The sequence below is a fragment of the Poromitra crassiceps genome (genome assembly GCF_964638095.1).
Source record: "Poromitra crassiceps genome assembly, chromosome: 10".
Lineage (NCBI taxonomy): Eukaryota > Metazoa > Chordata > Actinopteri > Beryciformes > Melamphaidae > Poromitra > Poromitra crassiceps.
Window position 1 is genome coordinate 47,535,080 of NC_139631.1, and position 23,594 is coordinate 47,558,673.

Below are 23,594 nucleotides of genomic sequence, written 5' to 3' on the forward strand. Positions count from 1 at the left end.
CAATTTCTTAATTTTAGGGCTAAGCCCATTGGCCTTTGGTAGTAGCACAATGTTTTTTCAGGGCACAAAGGCCATAGTTGCTCTGTTGACATTGTGAAGAGCGATTTTTCTGAAATGTGTGTTAAAATGAGCCAAATATACATCCTTTTGCATAGGACAGGCTACATTAAACTGAGACCACTGACGCTTTTAAAGCAACTGACAGTAGCAGGCTGGTAGCAGGGCACTGCCAAGGTGGCCTTAGGGATCTCAGGGCATCACGACCAGAGGGAGGGGTAACACAGGACATGGCCTGATGGCCTCCGTGTTAATTCCCACACTGGCTGTGATATGACACAGCAGTTACTTGATCTCTTGGAGAACTCCCAAGAGAGAAGCCATACGATCCGCTGGGCTATATGGTATATATAGGCTAAGTGTTGCTGTGGGAGGGGGGAGGGATCAAGAAATGACCCCCCCCCCCCCCCCCCCCCCCCCCCCCCCCCCCCCCCCCCCCCCCCCCCCCCCATCATCATCAGCAGCAGCAGCATTGGCAGCTCTGTAGTGACTCTGCATACTGTAACTCAACCAAAGCATCACAACGATCACCACGGCCCGGGGAAGAAAGGCAGCCATTGTGGAGGATCCCTCTGGCCTCTGGAGGAGAGGGATTAAGTATTAGCTAATTGAGTTAGAGGAGAGGATTAGATTAGAACAGAGAGATGGAGGAGAGAGAGAGAGAGAGAGAGAGAGAGGGGACAGAGAGAGGGAGATTGAGAGCAGCAGAGAGAAGGAGAGGGAGAGGTGGAGGGGGAGAGAGGAAGATTGAGAGGGTGAGAGAGAGGGAGAGACAGAGAGAGGGTGAGAGGGAGGGAGAGACAGAGAGAGGGTGAGAGAGAGAGAGAGAGAGAGAGAGAGAGAGAGACAGAGAGAGGGTGAGAGAGAGGGTGAGACAGAGAGAGGGTGAGAGAGAGAGGGAGACAGAGAGAGGGTGAGAGAGAGGGAGAGACAGAGAGAGGGTGAGAGAGAGGGAGAGACAGATAGAGGGTGAGAGAGAGGGAGAGACAGAGAGAGGGTGAGAGAGAGGGAGAGACAGAGAGAGGGTGAAAGAGAGAGAGAGAGACAGATAGAGGGTGAGAGAGAGGGAGAGACAGATGAGAGGGTGAGAGAGAGGGAGAGACAGAGAGAGGGTGAAAGAGAGAGAGAGAGACAGATAGAGGGTGAGAGAGAGGGAGAGACAGATAGAGGGTGAGAGAGGGAGAGACAGAGAGAGGGTGAGAGAGACGGAGAGACAGATAGAGGGTGAGAGAGAGGGAGAGACAGAGAGAGGGAGAGACAGAGAGAGGGTGAGAGAGACGGAGAGACAGATAGAGGGTGAGAGAGAGGGAGAGACAGAGAGAGGGTGAGAGAGAGGGAGAGACAGATAGAGGGTGAGAGAGAGGGAGAGACAGATAGAGGGTGAGAGAGAGAGAGAGAGACAGATAGAGGGTGAGAGAGAGAGAGAGAGACAGAGACAGAGTGAGAGAGAGGGAGAGACAGATAGAGGGTGAGAGAGAGGGAGAGACAGATAGAGGGTGAGAGAGAGGGAAAGACAGATAGAGGGTGAGAAAGATAGAGGGAGAGACAGAGAGAGGGTGAGAGAGATAGAGGGAGAGACAGAGAGAGGGTGAGAGAGATAGAGGGAGAGGGAGAGACAGATAGAGGGTGAGAGAGATAGAGGGAGAGACAGAGAAGGAGAGGTGTATCAGGGTGGAGAGAACAGACCAGCTCTACCTCCAAGCTCAGAAAACATACAGACTGTAATAACGTTTGTGATGTGATCTCGCACAGCGTTTGATTATCACCGTCAAAAAACTGTCAGAAAGAAGGTGGGTGTTCCTGTGACCCGGCCCGGCCCGGCCCGGCCCGGCCCGGGTATCTCTGTGTGGTGTCAGTTATGCTTCCGTCCTCATGTGACCCCAGGCTTTATATAAGACCATTACTGTACTGTATGATGGCACTTGGGAAACCAACCCCCTTCAAGGACACCAGAATCCAGCCTGAATATGCCCCTGCCTCGCCTCTCTGTTTACAGCTATAGACTGTCAAAAGCCTACCTCACCTCTCTGTTTACAGCTATAGACTGTCAAAAGCTTACCTCACCTCTCTGTTTACAGCTATAGACTGTCAAAAGCCTGCCTCACCTCTCTGTTTACAGCTATAGACTGTCAAAAGCCTACCTCACCTCTCTGTTTACAGCTATAGACGGTCAAAAGCCTGCCTCACCTCTCTGTTTACAGCTATAGACGGTCAAAAGCCTGCCTCACCTCTCTGTTTACAGCTATAGACGGTCAAAAGCCTGCCTCACCTCTCTGTTTACAGCTATAGACGGTCAAAAGCCTGCCTCACCTCTCTGTTTACAGCTATAGACGGTCAAAAGCCTACCTCACCAGCGCCTAGCTCAGTTCAGTTATGTTTATAAGCCCGTCTGAAATGGCATCATTACAGTCATAATATACTACATCATATATCTACACACAACATAATGTTACATACATCATACATACTACATGTTTTACTAGATTACATTACGATACTCTCTACACAAGCACAGCATCGTCTTTAGTCTGTGGGAGGAAACCGGAGCACCACACTGCAGAAGATGCAAACTCCACACAGAAAGCACCGGGGTGGAGATACGAACCCACGACCTATCTTGCTTGCTAGCTCCACAGTGCTATAGCCACTGCTAGCCTCCTCTCTCTCCTCACCTCGGGCAGCGGCAGGTCGGGGTCCAGCTGGGTGAAGCTGTGCAGCACCACCGGGCTGTGCTCCTCGGCCAGCTCCAGCCTCACCCCGTCCCAGATGCTCCGCACCCTCCAGCCAGTGTCAAACATGTCCTCCAGGGGGCCCCGCGCCTCCGAGTGCATGCCCGGGGAGAGGACCATGGGTGCCGGGGCCGTGCTCAGTCACAGCGCCGACAGACTCACAGACATTTAGCTCAACTAAACGCACTGTAGTCACAGGCTGAGCAGCTTACTGTAGTCTCTCTCTCTCTCTGCTCTCTCTCTCTCTCTCTGCTGGAGAGTCATGACTCACACTGGGGGAATTTATTACGCTCCGCCTCTCCCAGACTGTGCTGCATTCAAGTGCTGCGGGAAATATCGGAAACGACGTTGTAGTGGAGCCAAAAAGAGGTTTTCTGTCAAAAACTGATTGCCGTCAGATTGCAGATATTTAAAGTGGTAAAAAGGACTGGATTGTACGTAATTGTCCAATTGGATCATTTCACACACACACACACACACACACACACACACACACACACACACACATACTGTACACATTGATGACACTTATGACATTTCGTTTGGTAGGGGGAGGTGGGACAGAAGGCCCTCGAGCAGGATTCGAAGCGGGAGCCGTCGAGCAGCGAGGGAGATCGGCGCGCTGCACGAGGACCTGAGAGGTCCGGGAAGAGGAGAGCGAGGCACACACACACACACACACACACACACACACACACACACTGCCCGAGTGACATCACTTCGTCACAAATCGGACAGACAGGAGGACCCACTTACTAAATTTTATTTAAGAAGATATACTGTATTTATGTATGTATGTATGTATGTATGTATGTATGTATGTATGTATGTATGTATGTATGTATGTACGTACATACATACCGTATTTCCTCTAATAGTAACCGGGGCCTTTATTTACTGAGCCGCAGAGAGCCCCCGTCCTATATTAGAGCAGAGGCCTGTATTCGAGTGAGGCCTTTATTTCTTAATATTAAACTCTCATGGACATACTCCTTTATTTTCATGACTTTTATTGCAAAATATTGCATAAAACCAAACAACGCAAATAAATATTGGTGGTCACTCACTCACTCAGTATCCTCCTCCTCCTCCTCGTGAGCCCACGAAATGGCGAGGTAGTGGAGACTGCCTCCCAGGACGTGGGTCACGCAGCGCAGCACGGCTGGGCAGCGATAGGATATGGCACGCAACGGGTCGGTCATGGAGGGGCGAAGCAGATGGAGTCCAGGCAGTGAGAGGGAATGATAAATCCAACGGGAGAAGGTAATCCAGAGACGTGTTGATCAGCGGAGGGGAGACAGGAATGAGGAAGTGATCGATCAGTTTGACGGGTAGGCTAATCCAGGCAGAGGGTGGTGAGGACGTGTTGATCAGCCAAGGGGAAAACGGGAACGATCAAACAGCAGGGAGGATAGGACAGAGAGACACGGACGAGGACGGGTGGACCAGAACAAAACAAAATAAACACACGAACAGCTAACAATAACGAAAAGTAAGGACGCGGGCAGAAGCGGCAGTCACCAACAACAGACGCCAGCAGTACTCTGACCCGGATACAACGTAACTGGGTAGATGCGTTGTGTTATGGGAAATTTACAGTACCGTATTCACCGTAGTTTTTGCTCCTTCGTTGTTGTTTTTTTGACCCGGCCTGTATTGAGGGAGGGGCCTTTATTTGCCCGAGCAGGCCGTGCCCCCGTCCTATATTAGAGCAGAGGCCAGTAATGGAATAGAGGCCACTAATAGAGGAAATACGGTACATACATTTCTTTATGTATGTAATGACTACACTGCAGTGTTATATTTTTAATCATCAAATAAATCCATTCATTCATTCATTCATACATACATACAATTATCTAGACGAGTCATTCTCAACCTATGGTACGCGTACCACCGGTGGTACTTGCGCCCCCTGCTGGTGGTACTTGGAGGGATCCCTGGAATCTCAATGTTTTTTTTATGTGAAATAAAACCAACTTTAAAACATGTAGCCTACAGTAATACTATCAACATACTAGGCTACTATTAATGAGAATAAGCTTGAGAATTTAAATTAGGCTTAAAATAACTTCTACATTGTTGTTTTTAGATTTAGGAACAAAATAAAAAAATGTTTCTGACCTTTCTGACGGACACACTGTTGCATGTACACTAATGTTACAAGCAAAAAGCTATTGATTACAAGAATTGAATTGAATTGAATTGAATTAGCCTTTATTGTCTCCCTTGGGAGAAATTCAGGAAGAAAGCAGGAAGGTTGCAAAATTGGCTGAAAACAAACTGGAAAGAGACGTGTGGAGGAGTCCCGCAGCAATGAAGTTCAACAAGTGAACGAGGAGGACAGGTCAGTGAAACGAGCACAAGCCAGAAGAGGAAGAGCGGCCACAACGCCTTCCAGTGTTACGCTAATAGCGTTAGCAGGGCTGAACCGAGTGTCACATGTGCTGCTAGTGGCTCTGTCACCAGCGTAAGTGGGGAATCCACAAACAAACGGTGCAAAATGGTGCGCAAATACAACTCCAGTTACATACGGTTAGGATTCAGTTGTGGTGGGACGGAGGAAGAGCCCAGGCAACAGTGCGGGCTGAGCAGGAGAGTTTAATAGAGTTGTCTTGTGACGAAACACTGAAGCCTGCTTTGAGAAAGTTGTGGGACTTTTGGATAAAGCAACACAGAGAATACCCTGCCCTGTCTGACAAAGCTGTGCACTTTCTCCTTCCTTTTGCGACCTTATATCTGTGCGAGAAAGGCTTCTGTTCACTTGCTGCCATCAAAACCAAATAACAGAAGCAGGCTGGATGCTGAGCCAGACCTGAACCTGAAGCTCACCTCAATCACCCCAGACATCAAAGGACTGTGTTCACAGAGACAGGCACAGCCTTCACATTAGGCTTATATGAGTTGTCAGGACACCAACATGCTCTGTATGTGTGTGTTTGAATGTTTGAAGTACTAGTAATAGTAGTAGTAGTAGTAATTGTTTGCTGTGTGTGTGTGTGTGTGTGTGTGTGTGTGTGTGTGTGTGTGTGTGTGTGTGTGCGCGCGTGCGTGCGTGCATGCGTGTGTGTGTGTGTGTGTTTGAAGTACATTTGCTGAAATAAAGTTCTCAATTTTCTCACTTGCTGTGTGAGAATGATACGGTTATGTTCTCATTTACTGAGGTGCATTGTATGAGAATTGTGTGGAAGAGTTTGCTAGTTCTAGTGCTGCCCCTTCCCTTTGTACATTGTGGCTGTGGCTGACAAAAGTTAACAATAAATCATGTTATTAGGAATAAATGTGCCTCCTGTGTAAACTGTGCAGCTGAATAATAGACTGTATTTTAACATCGGTCATATGGTGGTACTTGGAGAGCCAGCTAATTTCTCAGGTGGCACTTGGTGTAAAAAGACTGAGAACCACTGATCTAGACAAGAGGTTCCCAAACTTTTCAGACCAGGTACCACTATGTACCAAAGCACATTTTCCAGGTACAACTTCAAAAAAAAAAAGATTAAAAAAGTAAAGTGCTGGTTAAGGCTACTGGTTCAAAAGGACGGACAGACACACACACACACACACACACACACACACACCCCGCGAGCCAAAATGTAATATTCCCCCGAATATCACTATTTTCTGAAAATCGGGCCAATGTGTATTATGTTGTTGCACTAAAATATCAAAAGCCAACAAAGTAAGCCTCTTTGTTTGTTTTCATTTCCAAACAACAACTCTCAAATGCATGACAGCAGGTTTACATCTTCTGATTGAGCCTGGACGTACACGTTTACGAGGAGACCCTGAAGGCAACGCTAAACTCTGTATTTTTCCCCCTTTTTGTTCTTGCTCCTCCCACCAGCCTTACCTCAGGCCTTTGGCTCCTCCCACCAGCCTTACGTCAGGCCTTTGGCTCCTCCCACCAGCCTTACGTCAGGCCTCTGGGAAATGATGCTTGTCTGTTGCTATTTTCTGACTATGGCAGCAGGCAGGCTGGTATGGGGGAAACACATTATGGCAGCAGGCAGGCTGGTATGGGGGAAACACATTGCCATAATCTGTTTCTGTTGACTTTGCCGTTTTCCTTTACTGTTGTAAAAATGTCCTTCAGTAAAAGTACAAAGGATCTAAAATGTCCCCAGAGTAAAAAGTTCCTGAGTTCTCAACATTGTTAGCTCAGTGATCTTTTGCTTCTACCCAAGAAAGTGAACTGGCAACAAGCTGAACCAAAACAAATGCAGTGAAAGTCAAAGTTGAAGTTGCTGACACATAAGAGTCTAAACTATTCTTGTGCTACAGTGAAGCTTAACTCTGGGGCGTTAAGCCAGCTCAACACTGAGCTAAGGCAGTAACATTATTTACAGATGACGACAGAGTACTGACTATACAGACATGTGGTTTCATGTCAAACTGCAGACAGAGTACTGACTATACAGACATGTGGTTTCATGTCAAACTGCAGAGTACTGACTATACAGACATGTGGTTTCATGTCAAACTGCAGACAGAGTACTGACTATACAGACATGTGGTTTCATGTCAAACTGCAGACAGAGTACTGACTATACAGACATGTGGTTTCATGTCAAACTGCAGACAGAGTACTACTGACTATAGAGACATGTGGTTTCATGTCAAACTGCAGACAGAGTACTGACTATAGAGACATGTGGTTTCATGTCAAACTGCAGACAGAGTACTGACTATAGAGACATGTGGTTTCATGTCAAACTGCAGACAGAGTACTGACTATAGAGACATGTGGTTTCATGTCAAACTGCAGACAGAGTACTGACTATAGAGACATGTGGTTTCATGTCAAACTGCAGACAGAGTACTGACTATAGAGACATGTGGTTTCATGTCAAACTGCAGACAGAGTACTGACTATAGAGACATGTGGTTTCATGTCAAACTGCAGACAGAGTACTGACTATAGAGACATGTGGTTTCATGTCAAACTGCAGACAGAGTACTGACTATAGAGAAATGTGGTTTCATGTCAAACTACAGACAGAGTACTGACTATAGAGACATGTGGTTTCATGTCAAACTGCAGACAGAGTACTGACTATAGAGACATGTGGTTTCATGTCAAACTGCAGACAGAGTACTGACTATAGAGACATGTGGTTTCATGTCAAACTGCAGACAGAGTACTGACTATAGAGAAATGTGGTTTCATGTCAAACTACAGACAGAGTACTGACTATAGAGACATGTGGTTTCATGTCAAACTGCAGACAGAGTACTGACTATAGAGACATGTGGTTTCATGTCAAACTGCAGACAGGAGACTGGAGGGACTTGGAGTCACAGTTTCTGTAACATTGTTGGTGTGACTATGGTTTTAATGTTTTCTCTTCACATTTCTTTTACCATCTTTTGTCTTGATCTGTTTGTATGAAGCACTTTGTATCATTTTGTTTGGAAAAAGTGCTACATAAATAAATAAAGTTAAATCAAGTATTTGTATTATGGAGGGTTTCCAATGTCTTCTATTCTAAAAGGCGGCCGAGGGCCAATGGTAAGCCTCGGTGGATTTGTCATGTTATACTGCCTCCTACTGGTTACTATTGGGAGTAAATACCAGCCTCTCTCCACCATCAGGTTATCATTGTGTAAAGTGGCATTTAGGCATGTAAAACCATGCTAACCCAAACCAAAAACAAATCCTGGTACTGTTACTGTGCAGCAGGCAACTTATGTGCTTACTTTGACAAAACATTTTCTCCTCTATATTTTACAGACACTGAATGATGAATTTGAAGGGCTGATTTTGATCTGCGACCAGCAGCTCTATATGTTGCTCTGTTGGTCAGTTGGACAGTCAGTCAGTTGGTCAGTTGGTCGGTCGGTTGGTCCACAAAAATGTCTCCACCCTTTAGTGGGCACAGTTTCCGCCCTAGGAGGCTGAAACTTGGTATGAAGGTCAAGTGTGTGTGTGTCTGTGTGTGTGTGTGTGTGTGTGTGTGTGTGTGTGTGTGTGTTCATACCAATTGGCGATGGGGGGCAAATTTCGAAAGGCAAGATGGCAGAGGCAGAGTAGGGTGGGCTGCCCCTTAGAGGTCTTCACGGATCCAAAATGACGGACCCGGACCCTAATGGACCAGAGACATTTGTGCCCGGACCCGATTGGACCTGTCTACTATTAACTCATTGAGTGCCAAGGACGAGTATGTTCGTCAATTGGTTTAGTAACGTAGAGTGCCAAGGACGAGTATGTTCGTCAATTGCGTTTTTTGACGGTGGGACGTGCATCAAAGCCAGATCCATCTCCTGTGAAAGTATGGTGGCTGTTGAATGTGTAAAAGCTATTTTAGGGACCCATTAGGTGGCGACAGTGCTCTCCAGATTAGAGAAAGGCGAGGAAAAAAGAGAGAAGAAGTAATGGGGAAACGGAAATCGCATCGATATGCATGAAGCATAACGTTAGCTGTGCCTGTGAACAGCAGTCATCTGCTGCCACAATTGAGCCCCATCCGTGTCCGCTGCGATAGCCCATCCATATGATTTAGTTGCCGACACCAGCGTCTTTCTGAAAAGTTACATTATTCTCAGCTGGGAGCCGGCGACAGGCTGTGAAAAAGCGGGGTGCAGCGGACTTTTCAGTGCAGAGCAAACGCAGCAGAGTCACCAGAGACACTCCCACGGAGGAGGAGGAGGAGGAGGGGGGTGGGGCACGCAGGGCACTACAGCATACAACCATTGACAGTAAACACAGACCCAGGCAGCAGCAGGCTCGATGCACAGAGACAGGCAAACAAGCTAGAATAAGCTATCTGATGCCCACCAGCAGTAAATCAAGACCAGCAAGAAGGTGTAGGGTCTGCGCACGCAGGGGCCAGCGCTGCTGGTTGCAGCTAAAAAATATTATTTGGCCAAACAAAATTCCTTTGTTTTCACTCTTTTATTGAAGGAAATTATTTTTGAGGTGTCACATCAGAAAATATTAGCTTCAGAGTCAATGATGTGCTTGAAATGCTTCCTTTCACAAAAGGCTGAATATCTCAGATTCTAAATTGAAACGTGTCTTTTTGCTCAAAACAACCTATCTTCTCCGGCTCATAACTAAAGAACGGAAAATGGTATCAATAAACTTTTTTTTGCAGATGATAGAAGAGAGTCTCATCGTTCTTTGTGCGTGTTCGGTGTTTACATAGTAATATCACACAATATTCTGTGGGCCTCGAGAAATCACTGAAAACGCTCTGAAACTCTGGCACTGGGAGTGTCCGTTCTCCAAAAGTGGCTGGCACTCAATGAGTTAAGAAGCTGAGACCCGGACCCGGACCCGGACCCGGAGTCAGTTCTTTTGAACGGACCGGCCGGGTCCGCGTCCGCGTCCGGTCCTCAGGTTTTCGTGGGTTTTGGGCATACCCAAAGACTCTCTAGCAGGTTCAAGCGCTCATTTTTCTGATCAGTTTGTTATTTGACGATATGAAAAGGGCTGATTGACAGCTGTGACAGCACTCTCAGCGGGTCCACTCGGGTCCTGTTGGACCCGGCAACGAACGAGCACCAACCAGCCCAAACAAAGACCTCTACTGCCTGCGCCATCCTGCGCTTTTGGAAATTTGCACATGTGGACGCAGCTATTGCAAATTCGTGCTTGTTCATTTCCCAAATGGATATGTTGTGTGTTTTGGAGGCGAGATCTTCTAACAATCCAAAGCAGCCGTTCACTGCAGGAAAACAACAGGAAAAAAACAGCAACAACAACAACAACAACAGGTGTGAAAGTGATTTAGTAAATTCACATCTGCTTCCCCAGTGGAGAGGAGGAGTGTGTCAGCTCACCAGTCTCACGTCACGCTTCACAACTCACTAATCTGCCTGCAGCTGTTGGAGAGAGTAAAGGCCTCTGTCCACCAGCTGCGGTACACGGCTCTGCCCTGAACATGTCACCACCACACCCATGAAGCGCACAGAGCCGCACCGCAGCTGGTGGACACTGGCCCTTAGACACACAAACAGCAGTGCTGTTATCACTGTTCCAAAACACAAATTAGTTCTCCAAGAGCGTGAATCCTGTGTGAAGCACCGCCTCCATCTGCTGGAGATTACCACACACACACACACACACACACACACACACACACACACACACACACACACACACACACACACACACACACACACACACACACAGTGACACACAACAGGAGGTCGAATTCAACCAAAACCAGCACAAACGTCTTACTATGATATATGTTATTAAATCTGCTTAGGAAACTGATAGGAACTGATAGCAGGAGGATATTTAGGTCCTGATATCACAAAATGAAGCAGACAGCAGCTTTGGAGACCTCTCCTTTTGACCTGGTTCTGATTTGTGTGTGTGCATGATTTTATGTGTGATTGTTGGGCTTCTATGTCCATGTAAGAATCGCGATTCTTGCATGAATCGATTCTAAATTGATTCTTATTGCAATCAGTTGATAAAACAACATAATCGTAGACACTTTATTCTGCATTCATGCCATCATTTGCTACACTGCCTTTCTTAGCACACAGTGGACAGGACAGGAGTAGATCCTGAAATCCCTCGATGCATCTACAGTACTGAATCGAGAATAGATTTTGAATCGGGAATTGTTTTGAATCGAGAATCGATTTTGAATCCAATCGTGAGCCCAGGAATGGAAATCGAATCGAATGGTGAGATACCCAAAGATTCACCCCCTAATATAATTTATAAATAAAGCTTTACTTTATATTATTTATATTATCATTTCATTTCAATGCGATATGTACACTGGTTTTCGATGTCGGTGCTAGTCTCAACGCCAGACCCATGAGAGTTCTTACGCTGATACACTACGTTACTGCATGCTGCAGATCTCTCTCTGGGTCTGGGACACGCTGGGGTCAGAAGTGAACCGTTCACTTGGCCAGTGATTGGCCAGTGGTGGATTCAGTCCTCCCCAATCAGTAACGACTTTGCGATCAGACGACAGGGGAGGCCCAGCCCATTTTTCGAACTGCTCTCTCATTGGTGCTACGACCTGTCATTCATTCGGTTTCAACCCCCCCCCCAGACCCGCCCTCAAACCCCAGCAGTGGCTGTGAAGTGGCACAGACTCATTTATATAGCAGTGTTTCCCCTACCATTCTACAGGCCAGAAGAGGAAATGCAATTATTTATTTATTTTCCCCTGCTGTCCCCAAAATGTCAATAAACCTTTATGGCATATTATTACAATACAACAATACTGGTGTTGACAGTGTTGACAGTAATAGAAGATGCCAAATCATTCAAAACAATAAGCATTTTGCTTTTAGGAGCATCGTGCCAGCGTGCAGCGCTGTTCCAAAACGTGTCAACGTGTGTCGTTGCCTGGGAAACGCACATCCCATAATACAACTGTTCGCATCGCATCCCATAATAGTGAAAAATAAAAAGTGAACAGGTTAGCTAAAAGTTTAGCGTCGCCAGGCCTGAAATTCGTTCTAGGGGAAACACTGTATAGTATGCGGAGCGCAGCGATTCAACGTAATATTTGAGTCTGGGGAGAGACTACGTCAGTGCAGACTGACCGATCTAGTGTGTTTGCTGGGCAGAGTTGCTGGTTTGATTCCCGGGCAGCTGGAGGAACCTGGCTCCAACAGCAGCCGTCTGTGGTGGGACGGGGCCACTGCCAGGAGCACTCTGTTCCCAATAAAGCCATCACGAATAAAATCTACACACACACACACACACACACACACACACACACACACACACACACACACACACACACACACACACACACACACACACACACACACACACACACGCACACACACACAAGTAAGAGAACAAAGGCGAATAAAACAAGAACACAATTAGCTAATTTAAAGAAATCTATAAAAGTCAGTCTGTGGAAATGTGTTTTAAAGGGATAGTTCACTTTTCTCAGCACAGTCCCTGCATGTTCCTCATGTTCCTGGGAAGTTGGGCAAAAACGAATGCAAGGTCAATGGGGTCACGCTCCTGTACAAGCTGACTGAGGCTCACTAAAATGTCACCCACAGCACACTGTTGTGCTCGTTATTTGGGTGAATTTAGTTAGGTAAAATAAAATATTAATAATCCGAAAATTATTAATATTTCATAAAATTATTAAAATCAAATATGTAATCCTTGGTAAGGATTAACCTAGGGGCACCACCGGCTTAATCACCGGACCTAATCTGAATCACCTTTAGTCTAATCTGAAAGGAGAGAGTTCTTACACCTTAGACAATAGTTTACCACAATTCCACAAAATCACTCTGAAACAGTTGAATTCTAATAAAAGTTGACAATATTTATTATATATATAAAATAAAAGAGAGGGATTGGCCATACAGTCAGTGAATTCACGTGGTAACTGAGTTACATTCTAAACATTTCAATGTATGGTCGGTGAATGTGAGGTAGGGGTATTTATCTGCATCAAAAGTGTAAAGCACCGGATGAACACTAGAGGGAGGCAGAGTGTGTGTATGTGTGGGTGTGTGTGTGTGCGTGAGGGGTCTGTTCTCAAAATGGCCGACCCGGAAGGGCCGACTAGACACAAAATGGAGGCTACGGGGGTGTGCTTTCGGGCCAAAATGGCGATCGGCCCAAGATGGAGACTAAGGGAATGTGTTCTCGGCACAAAATGGCGGTTAGCCGACTAATAGCTATGTGTGTGAGTATTTAGCAAGGAAGGGTCCGTTCACGCGCTTGCGCACGTGCCCGTGAGTGAGAAATAACACCGTCTAGATGAAAAACAGGGCCGTGAGGCTCTTACTTCGCCACGATTAGTTAATCGACTTTGAATTGGCGAAACAAGTTCCTCTCAGCTCGTTGGCTATATTAGATCCACTCCGTGGATCGGTGAAGAAGTAACTGGCTAGCGTCTAAACACTCGGATTCAGTAATGCATATATAACCCACAGTCACAGTCAGATATAAACAGTCACAGATTCATTCACAGTATCATATCAGTTAATCATGTACATCTAAAGATATATATATCATCTAACTCTAACAATTCTAAGCCCGGACTTGAGTGATCAATTCAGTCAGCTTACTTGGCTTGTTCGTTCAGCTCTGCAAACGCGGATGCAGGTTTGTTGCGGTCGGACTCGCAAGGTTCCTCCAGCGGGGAGGAGGGGTGCTCGTGGAGCGGGCGGCCGCTTGTCTCGAAGAGGAAGACGTGGAGGAAGGAGCGGGGGTTTGAGAATAGGCAGTCGATCTCAGCTGGCCACGCTGGGTTCTTGCATCTGCTGTCGTCTCAGGGGAGGAAAGGGGGAACCTCACAGCTCGCTTCTTCGGGTTGAGGGCACTCAGGCGATGCGGGTCGGTTTCAGGATATCAGAGCTGGCTTGGCCCTGATGTGGAGGTCGTCGGCCTGGTTGCGGCCTGGGCGGCTCGGGTCCGGGCAGGGGGGAAGGGCGGTTTGTCTCGGGACACAAACGCACGTCCTGTCGCGACGATTAGTCACTTAGAACTGAAGTTTTCAGGTTCCAAACCTGTATATGTTTTGGGGTGCAGGGCGTGTCTTTGCTGTGGTTTAGGCACACCGATTGGTTCCCCTTATCTCGCTGCTGTGGGACAAAGGAATCGGCTCGCATCCCTGTGGCTTTATCACGGGTGTGGTATTCAAATTGCCCCAAATGGCCAGGTCTGTGGGGGTTGGGTGCTCCCACTGTTTCCACTAGGATCAGCCAGTATTCAACAACATGTCTCTCATTCAATGTCAGTGTTCAAACAACATGTCTTTCATTCAATATCACTGTTAACTCAATATCAATATTAATTCAATATCAATATCAATACTCCAATATGTCTGGCCCAACAACACACAAAGTACATCTCGTGGCACAAAACGTGACAGAACATTGTGACATCATCATTGATGTCATAAATCCCACAACATGTTGCGCGCGCCCGATTGCTATAGTAGTTTTATGTCATAATGTCAACACACCACTCTGTGGTCATGATGTATGACAGGTCCAGTACAGCTGATGCTGTTGATGATGCGAGGCTGGACATTGTTTGCTCAGAAGCAGAGGCCGTACGAAGCCATCCCTCCTCCTACTCAAGCTGCTCTACTCCAGCATGTAAAGCCTGCTGCCTACCAGGCTGGATGCATATGAAGCCATCCCTCCTCCTACTCAAGCTGCTCTACTCCAGCATGTAACGCATGCTGCCTACCAGGCTGGATGCTTATGAAGCCATCCCTCCTCCTACTCAAGCTGCTCTACTCCAGCATCAGCGTTTATCAAAAGAACAAACCCCAAGGAGCATTTTTTTGGTGCTTCTTTCCACTTGTGAACGATTTTACATTAAAGGTGCATTGAATCTGCTCGCTACTGTGAATGTTTTGAGATGCATATTTCACCAGTCAACTCAAATGTTTGCCATAACACCACGTTTCAAAATACATACTACAGCATGCGCTGGGACGCGTCATCAGTGATGTTAACTGGGGTCGTGAGGTGTTTCGGGTCTGTCAACATCATACACCCTCGCCCAGTAGACCCAGCCGAGGCCGATTAAGACCCCGACCCGCGTCCCAGAAGCAGCCGCTCACGCATCAGCCTTCCTACTCTGTCTGCAACGTTGCCCACGGAAGGGCCGATCACGCCCAATCCACTGCAATAGAGCTAGTGCTACACCGCAGCATTGAAAGACCCTTCGATGCATGGAGGCTCAGGCCCTGTGGGTGCGTCCAGGCCGCGCTCCTCCTTCGTCTCACCAGACCCCCCTTGGCAAAAAGGCAATCCTACCATGCCGTACCATCATGGCGTACCATGGGCAGAGAGGATGCCTCGAGAAGGCCTGTGCGCTGCACGTCATTCACCTGCGCCGACCACCTCGCTCTAGCCTGAAGGACCCCAGGCCGCGCCGATGTTTACACAGATTTTCAGGAGGCTATAATCAATCCATAAGGACAGCGGATGGCTTTCACCGGCAGCCATGGGATCCTGGGCTTGTGCAACTCGGCAGTGTTTTCAGCCAGACAACAGTACTTAAGTATCACAATACTGGAAATACTGTAGCTATAAATACTATTGTAATATGTCAGAAATGTAAATCAGAGCACCTTGTTTTCTGCTTTTTCTAAATAATAATAATAATAATAATAATAATAATATGGATTTCGTAAATCTCTATAAAACGCTGGTAATGTGTTGTATCTCTTACCCAAAAACTAGTGTGTCCTGTTGATGGGCCTTTGCTCCCCAGCATGTAAACAGGAATATGAATGGAATTTAGCATGAATACAGCTTAATCTGAATTAGGGATGTCAATTTTCGGTTAATTTCACTTTCGATTAACCGACGCTAATAATCGATTAACCTATCGGTTAATTCATAATTTTTTAACACATTCACTGCCAGACGTTTTTTTTTTACTGTAGTTAGCTTCTGCCAGAGGGTTTTTTTGAGGATTCTGGCTCATCTTTCAAGACCCGAGGATTCTTTTCTGCTAAGATTTTGTGAACACACAATATCTCAAAAGAACTAATAGAATGTGTGCTTTCTCTGTCTAAAAGAGTTAGTTTGTAGAGTTAGTAGTTATGTAAGCATTAGCAGTTGAATACAGCATGGTTTCAGCGTCAGAAAAATTATTCAGAGATAAACGGCTTTTTGTGAAATTCGATAGAACAGTCACTTTAACCATTCATTTTTGGCATCAGTAAGACGTCAGACATCTAAACAATAGTTTTGAACAGTAATTTCCTCCATAACAGCAGGAAACCCCCCTCTGCTTCCAACTCCTCCCTCCGTGTGTGTTCTCCTCCTGCCTCCCTGGCTCTCCAGCGGGCGTGTCACAACGAAGTTGCTGCTGCTGCTGTGCCTGTTTGCGCGGCCGCTGTTTGAGGAAGTCTGGGTGGACTCGCTCGTTTCGTGGAGTTTTGGTTGAGAGCTTTGATGAAGCTTTTGCGATTCTGGTCATATTTATGCTGCGTGTTTCAAAGTGTGCATCCAATCTATTCTTGGAACCCCCCACCGTTGCCACCGCTGTGCATCAGCGCGAAAGTGAAAGCGTTTTCGCCATCAATTTTACAGTATGAGAACGGCTTCCTCGCGCTTTTCCCTCCAGTTTTGGGTCGCCTCTTTCTACTGTGGAGAGACATGTCGCCACTCAGTGGGTCGGTAAAATAGATTATACACATTCAATACCTCCAATTCTGGTGTAGGAGACGTAAAAGGGTTAGATCAACGTCCCACCGTCAAAAAAAAAAAATCGTTGGCAGTGAACCGCTGGATTGTGTTTGACGAGTCAACTCGCCATTGGCAGTGAACGTGTTAATATTATTATTATTTTTTTATTATTTTTTCTATTTACTCAATGAGCTCATGCCCAAACAAGGCGTGTCTATTTAGATGCTGAAATGTTAATGCTTTTTGTGTTAGAATTATGCCTTTATTTTTTGTTGGCTTTGCTGAAATTTATAAGTTTATTGCCACATTTTGATCAGGTAATCATTCCAAAATCATTCTGGCTCTTATATGGATGACAAGGAAATATATTTTTGAGAGCTTTATTTCCTGTTTATGTAAACATTACAACAACAACAATCTGTTATTTCTTTTGATTTTTTCACATTAGGCCTACTGTCTTTTGCAGCATAAAAACTTAAACAAAATATAGCCTATTTCGATTTGCTGCCAACAATTGAACAAAATTTGAACAAAATAGTTGCATGATGCAAAACACTGTGCAAAATCTGCAAGGAAACTCAAAAAACGTGTAAAAAAATTTTTTTTTTTTTTTTTTTTTTTATATTAACTGATAGACCGACAGCAATAACCGAACAACGACGTTAGCGACGGTTAATCGATTAACGGTTAACCGTTGACATCCCTAATCTGAATATTGTCTTATTTAGAATAAGTAGTCATATATAATATAAAGTCAGATTATTACTGTCCATAGTTGTTGAACTCCGTCCTCCTCCATCACTTTACAGTAAGTATCTTTGGATACCATTGTCAGAATTGCCTACAAATATAAGGAAATATGTGTAAATCCGACCTGTCGGTGAGCCTTCCTGCCAGTCAGCCTGAGTCCATAAGAACCCTCGTCCTCCAAACAGCGTCCCGGCCGGAGCAGCAGCCCACAGATCCACTGGGTCCAGCGCCACATCGCAGCTTGGCTCAGAACCCGACCGGCACCCAGGGAATCAAACAGGAAAACCCAGAAACCCAGATCCGGGGCTCCCACTCCCCTCTCACAGATTGGCCGAACCACGAGTCCAACGTTTGTCCCAACACATGTTTACTTTACCAGCTGAGTCAACACGCGAGGAACAACACTAGAAAAAAATTAACTGGAAGAGAGGGGGAGAGGTTCTGACGCTCGGTAGGGGGGTCCATGTCAGTCCAGAGTGAGATGAGTTGTCAGTAATAGCTCTTAAACAACATAAACATCAACAAGATGAGTTGTCAGTAATAGCTCCTAAACAACATCAACATCAACAAGATGAGCTGTCAGTAATAGCTCCTAAACAACATCAACATCAACAAGATGAGCTGTCAGTAATAGCTCCTAAATAGAGCTGGGTATTGGTTCAAATTTCAAGAATCGATTCGATTCCGATTCACAAGGTTGCGAATCGATTAATTTCGATTCGATTTGATTTGATTCAATTAAAAATCGGAGAATCGATTTTTAGAACCCAGCCCTACTCCTAAACAACATCAACAACAACAAGATGAGCTGTCAGTAATAGCTCCTAAACAACATCAACAAGATGAGTTGTCAATAACAGCTCCTAAATGTTGTGGCTGCTGCACTAGCGCCTCCTCTGGTCGGTCGGGGCGCCTGGTCGGGCGGAAGGGAACTGGTGGGGATAGTGTGATCCTCCCATGCGCTACGTCCTGGGGTAAAGCTCCCCGCTGTCAGGTGAAAAGAAGCGGCTGGCAACTGCGCATGTGTCGGAGGAAGCATGGTGCTAGTCTACGGCTCTCCCCACATCGGCAGAGGGGGTGGTGATAAAAGAGGTTGGTGGCATTACAGAAAGTGTATAAAACCCATGACAAAAATAACCATTGTGTTGAATTATAGCGAAAATAAATTACCCACCTTTTGGCTGGGGACCCCCTGGAACCCCCACAAGGACCCCTGGGGGTCCCCGGAACCCCATTTGAGAACCACTGCTCTAGAGGACACCAAGTGTGGCTAATCAACAGAGCAGGGCAGGAAAGATCTTAAAAATGACCAAATACAGTGGAGGGGGGCTTTAAAGGACCACGAAACTCCTCCAGTCCACAACAACACAACCATCACATGTTCCCCCAGCAGCAAAACACACAACAACACAACAACACAACCATCACATGTTCCCCCAGCAGCAAAACAACACAACAACAACAACAACAACAACAACACAACAACACAACCATCACATGTTCCCCCAGCAGCAAAACACACAACAACACAACAACAACAACACAACAACACAACCATCACATGTTCCCCCAGCAGCAAAACACACAACAACACAACAACAACAACACAACCATCACATGACATGTTCTCTATGGGAGATGCAGCAACACGTTCATCAGACGCAGTGGGATTATACCAGGCATGACCAAACATGTCACAGCATCACATGGCATGATGGCGCCCCCCGCAGGGAGCCGCTGCCTGCACACACACACACACACACACACACACACACACACACACACACACACACACACACACACATGGAGTGAGAGAGGAAGTGTGATTTGAGCCGTTTCTTTGAACTCTGTGTTGACTGCTTTAGTTGGTTGGTTTGGCCAAGTGAGAGCGATGCCATCTGTTGGCCAGGTGAGAGCGATGCCATCTGAACTCTGCTGGCATCAAATAAGCAAAAGTGCGGCTGTGGTGTGTGAGTCCTCTAACAAGAGAACTGTGATGCGGTTTGTTAGGAGTGAGAAAATAATTCAGCCAATCACAGGGAACCACCATAAACTGCAAGGTTATATTGACATCACCCAGCCTGCACTGCCCCATGCTTAGAAATCCAAGCTTAACTGAAGCCAGAACAAATCAGTCTGGATCACATGCAGCTGTTTCTGCATGAGGTTCTGCATGATAAGTTCACCCAATAATGTAATCACCACAGAAGAAGAGAGACAAGCCCATCATGTTAGCTAAAGAACACCACAGAAGAAGAGAGACAAGCCCATCATGTTAGCTAAAGAACACCACGGAAGAAGAGACAGACAAGTCCATCATGTTAGCTAAAGAACACCACAGAAGAAGAGACAGACAAGTCCATCATGTTAGCAAAAGAACAGCACAGAAGAAGAGACAGACAAGCCCATCATGTTAGCTAAAGAACACCACGGAAGAAGAGACAGACAAGTCCATCATGTTAGCTAAAGAACAGCACAGAAGAAGAGACAGACAAGCCCATCATGTTAGCTAAAGAACACCACAGAAGAAGAGACAGACAAGTCCATCATGTTAGCTAAAGAACAGCACAGAAGAAGAGACAGACAAGCCCATCATGTTAGCTAAAGAACACCACAGAAGAAGAGACAGACAAGTCCATCATGTTAGCTAAAGAACACCACGGAAGAAGAGACAGACAAGTCCATCATGTTAGCTAAAGAACACCACGGAAGAAGAGACAGACAAGTCCATCATGTTAGCTAAAGAACAGCACAGAAGAAGAGACAGACAAGTCCATCATGTTAGCTAAAGAACAGCACAGAAGAAGAGACAGACAAGTCCATCATGTTAGCTAAAGAACACCATGGAAGAAGAGACAGACAAGCCCATCATGTTAGCTAAAGAACACCACAGAAGAAGAGACAGACAAGTCCATCATGTTAGCTAAAGAACACCACAGAAGAAGAGACAGACAAGTCCATCATGTTAGCAAAAGAACAGCACAGAAGAAGAGACAGACAAGCCCATCATGTTAGCTAAAGAACACCACAGAAGAAGAGACAGACAAGTCCATCATGTTAGCTAAAGAACACCACAGAAGAAGAGACAGACAAGTCCATCATGTTAGCAAAAGAACAGCACAGAAGAAGAGACAGACAAGTCCATCATGTTAGCAAAAGAACACCACGGAAGAAGAGACAGACAAGTCCATCATATTAGCTAAAGAACACCACAGAAGAAGAGAATCACAAAGGAAGAGACAGACAAGTCATGTTAGCTAAAGTTACAGAGACTGAGTCCCTGCAGGATGACAAGGTTCCTGGTTTCGTTGTTATTGAACTTTTCAACTCTGGCTTCAGACCAAGAAGAAAGAAAGAAAGAAAGAAAGAAAGAAAGAAAGAAAGAAAGAAAGAAAGAAAGAAAGAAAGAAAGAAAGAAAGAAAACTATGTGATTGAATGCAGCACACATCACATTCACAAGTTTACACTGTAAGAAAAACATAAAATATGCAAGCCTGCACACACACACATACACACATCATTATAATCACACACGCACACACACACACACGCACACACACACTCACACACGCATGCACACCCACGCACGCACGCACACACACACACTCACACACACACGCATGCACACACACTCACACTCACACATGCATGCACACACACACACACGCACGCACACACACACTTACACACGCATGTACATGCACGCACGCACGTACGCACACACACACACACACACGCGGGCGCGGGCGCGCACGCACACACACACACACACGCACAGAGCCACACACTGGCATAAATGCACATTTGCCAATGCACACACATATAACCTAGGTGCATGCACTCAGTCTCACACACACTTACACACCACACTTACTGGCATATATACAGACACCCTCATAGTCTAAAACTCTTGCACACACGCACACACGCGTGCACACACACACACACACACACACTCAACACACACTCAACACACACTCAGACAAACACTCAACACACACTCAACACACACTCAGACAAACACTCAACACACACTCAACACACACTCAGACAAACACTCAACACACACTCAACACACACTCAGACACACACTCAACACACACTCAGACACACACTCACCAGGTGGTCCAGGATGCAGACGGGGAAGTGTAACATGCACATGTTGACGGGCTGAGCCAGCGCTCTGTGCAGGCTGAACACAGAGCTGGCCTCCATGCTGTAGCATCACACACTCACACTCACACACACTCACACACTCACACACACACACACACACACACTCACACCCAAACAAACACACGCACACACTGAAACACACTGAAACACACTCAGTGAAACGCACACTGAAACACACACTGGCTGCTTGCTCGCTCCCCCGAAGACTGGGAGAAATCCGTGTCGGAGAGAGAGAAAAAGAGGAACACCCCCTACCCTCCCCTCCCCTGGTTCCCTCCCTCCTCCTCCCCTGGTTCCCTCCCTCCTCCTCCCCTGGTTCCCTCCCTCCTCCCCTGGTTCCCTCCCTCCTCCTCTCCTCCCTCCTCCTCTCCTCTGCTGGTTCCCTCCCTCCTCCTCTCCTCCCTCCCTCCTCCTCCCCTGGTTCCCTCCCTCCTCCTCCCCTCCCTCCTCCTCTCCTCTGCTGGTTCCCTCCCTCCTCCTCTCCTCCCTCCCTCCTCCTCTCCCCCCTCTTCCTCCTCTCCTCCCTCCCTCCTCCTCTCCTCTCCTGGTTCCTCACCACCAGGGAACGTCTGAGCTGCAGCAGCTCTCTTGTGTTTCTGTCGTCTGTTGCCTAGATGTAGTATCAGGTAGTATTGCCCAATCCCTCGGCTGTATGCCAAAACACACACACACACACACACACACACACACACACACACACACGCACACACACACACACACACACACACACACACACACACACACACACACACACACACTCACTCACTCACTCACTCACTCACTCACCTCTCTCTCTCTCTCTGTAACACTCGGAAGCACTCAGACTCACCACAGAAGTCCGCCTCAAGGAGGCGCTGTGGAAAAACTGCCAAATAAACTGCTGCATATCATCTGACAGGGCAAAGACCAAGCGTCAATGTATGTTCACTTGTTCTCAGGTGTGTATTGTGTCTGGAATGAGAGGAATAGGCCGTTTTCACAGCAGCAATTTTGTGTCTAAAAGGAAGGAAGTAGCACAGCACAGGTGCACCAAAACATTAGGGTTCCCAACTTCCAGTCTATGTAGGTGTTCCAGTGCTGGGCCCCTCATTAGTGAGTTGGTTGCACCTGTGTTTACCCTGCCTTTTAGACACAAAATGGCAGCTGTGAAAAAGGCCCGTTGAATGCTTTTCTTTCCCTTTTGCTTCATCGATGCACTTTTGGAAGTAACTTGGTAGTTTTCCACTGCAAATAGTACAATGATGCCCCATGATACAATATTATCACCACACTTTAGTCGCGATCCGATATGGATTTGTGATATACTAGTATTGCGATATATTGAGTATTGCGATATTATGATATATTGCGATTTATTACCTTTTTTCTCCACTGCAAATGTCCCCAAACGAAAAAACTTTGTAAACATCAGTTTTTTTTATCTAAGATAAAGTTTCCAGTCTGTTCATCTCACTTCAATCATTTGTATTGCAGCAAAATGGTCAAGCAGACAGACTGGCCAACACTGTTATAAATGTTGCATTGCGCCTGACAATTTATATAAATACAAAAATCTTGCATATCGCGATACGACTGCCACACAAAATATCGCGATACTATGCTGTATCGATTCCCACACCCCTACTGCAGGTGTGTTACGTACTACTCGTTCAGCCATGGTATCTGGCTATGCTCATGCTACTGCAGGTGTGTTACGTACTACTCGTTCAGCCATGGTATCTGGCTATGCTCATGCTAAACTACCCACTCCATTGATTCCAAACAAACAT

The 23,594-nt window shown here is 46.3% G+C and overlaps 1 protein-coding gene across 2 annotated transcripts in view; it reads right to left on the reverse strand.

The window, feature by feature from the left end:
• The window catches only part of LOC310783949 (ral guanine nucleotide dissociation stimulator-like), a gene marked incomplete at its 5' end in the record, with an annotated part of 82,698 nt that extends 60,803 nt beyond the window's left edge, over positions 1–21,895 (reverse strand). The window contains one exon of one of the 2 annotated variants that reach the window (XM_083644886.1): positions 21,769–21,895. In XM_083644886.1, the coding sequence (XP_083501012.1) occupies positions 21,769–21,864 (96 nt within the window). Of the gene's footprint in view, positions 1–2,729; positions 2,856–21,768 lie in introns of those variants that run through there. The other variant, XM_083644885.1, reaches the window with a different exon arrangement.
• Positions 21,896–23,594: the final 1,699 nt, after the last annotated feature.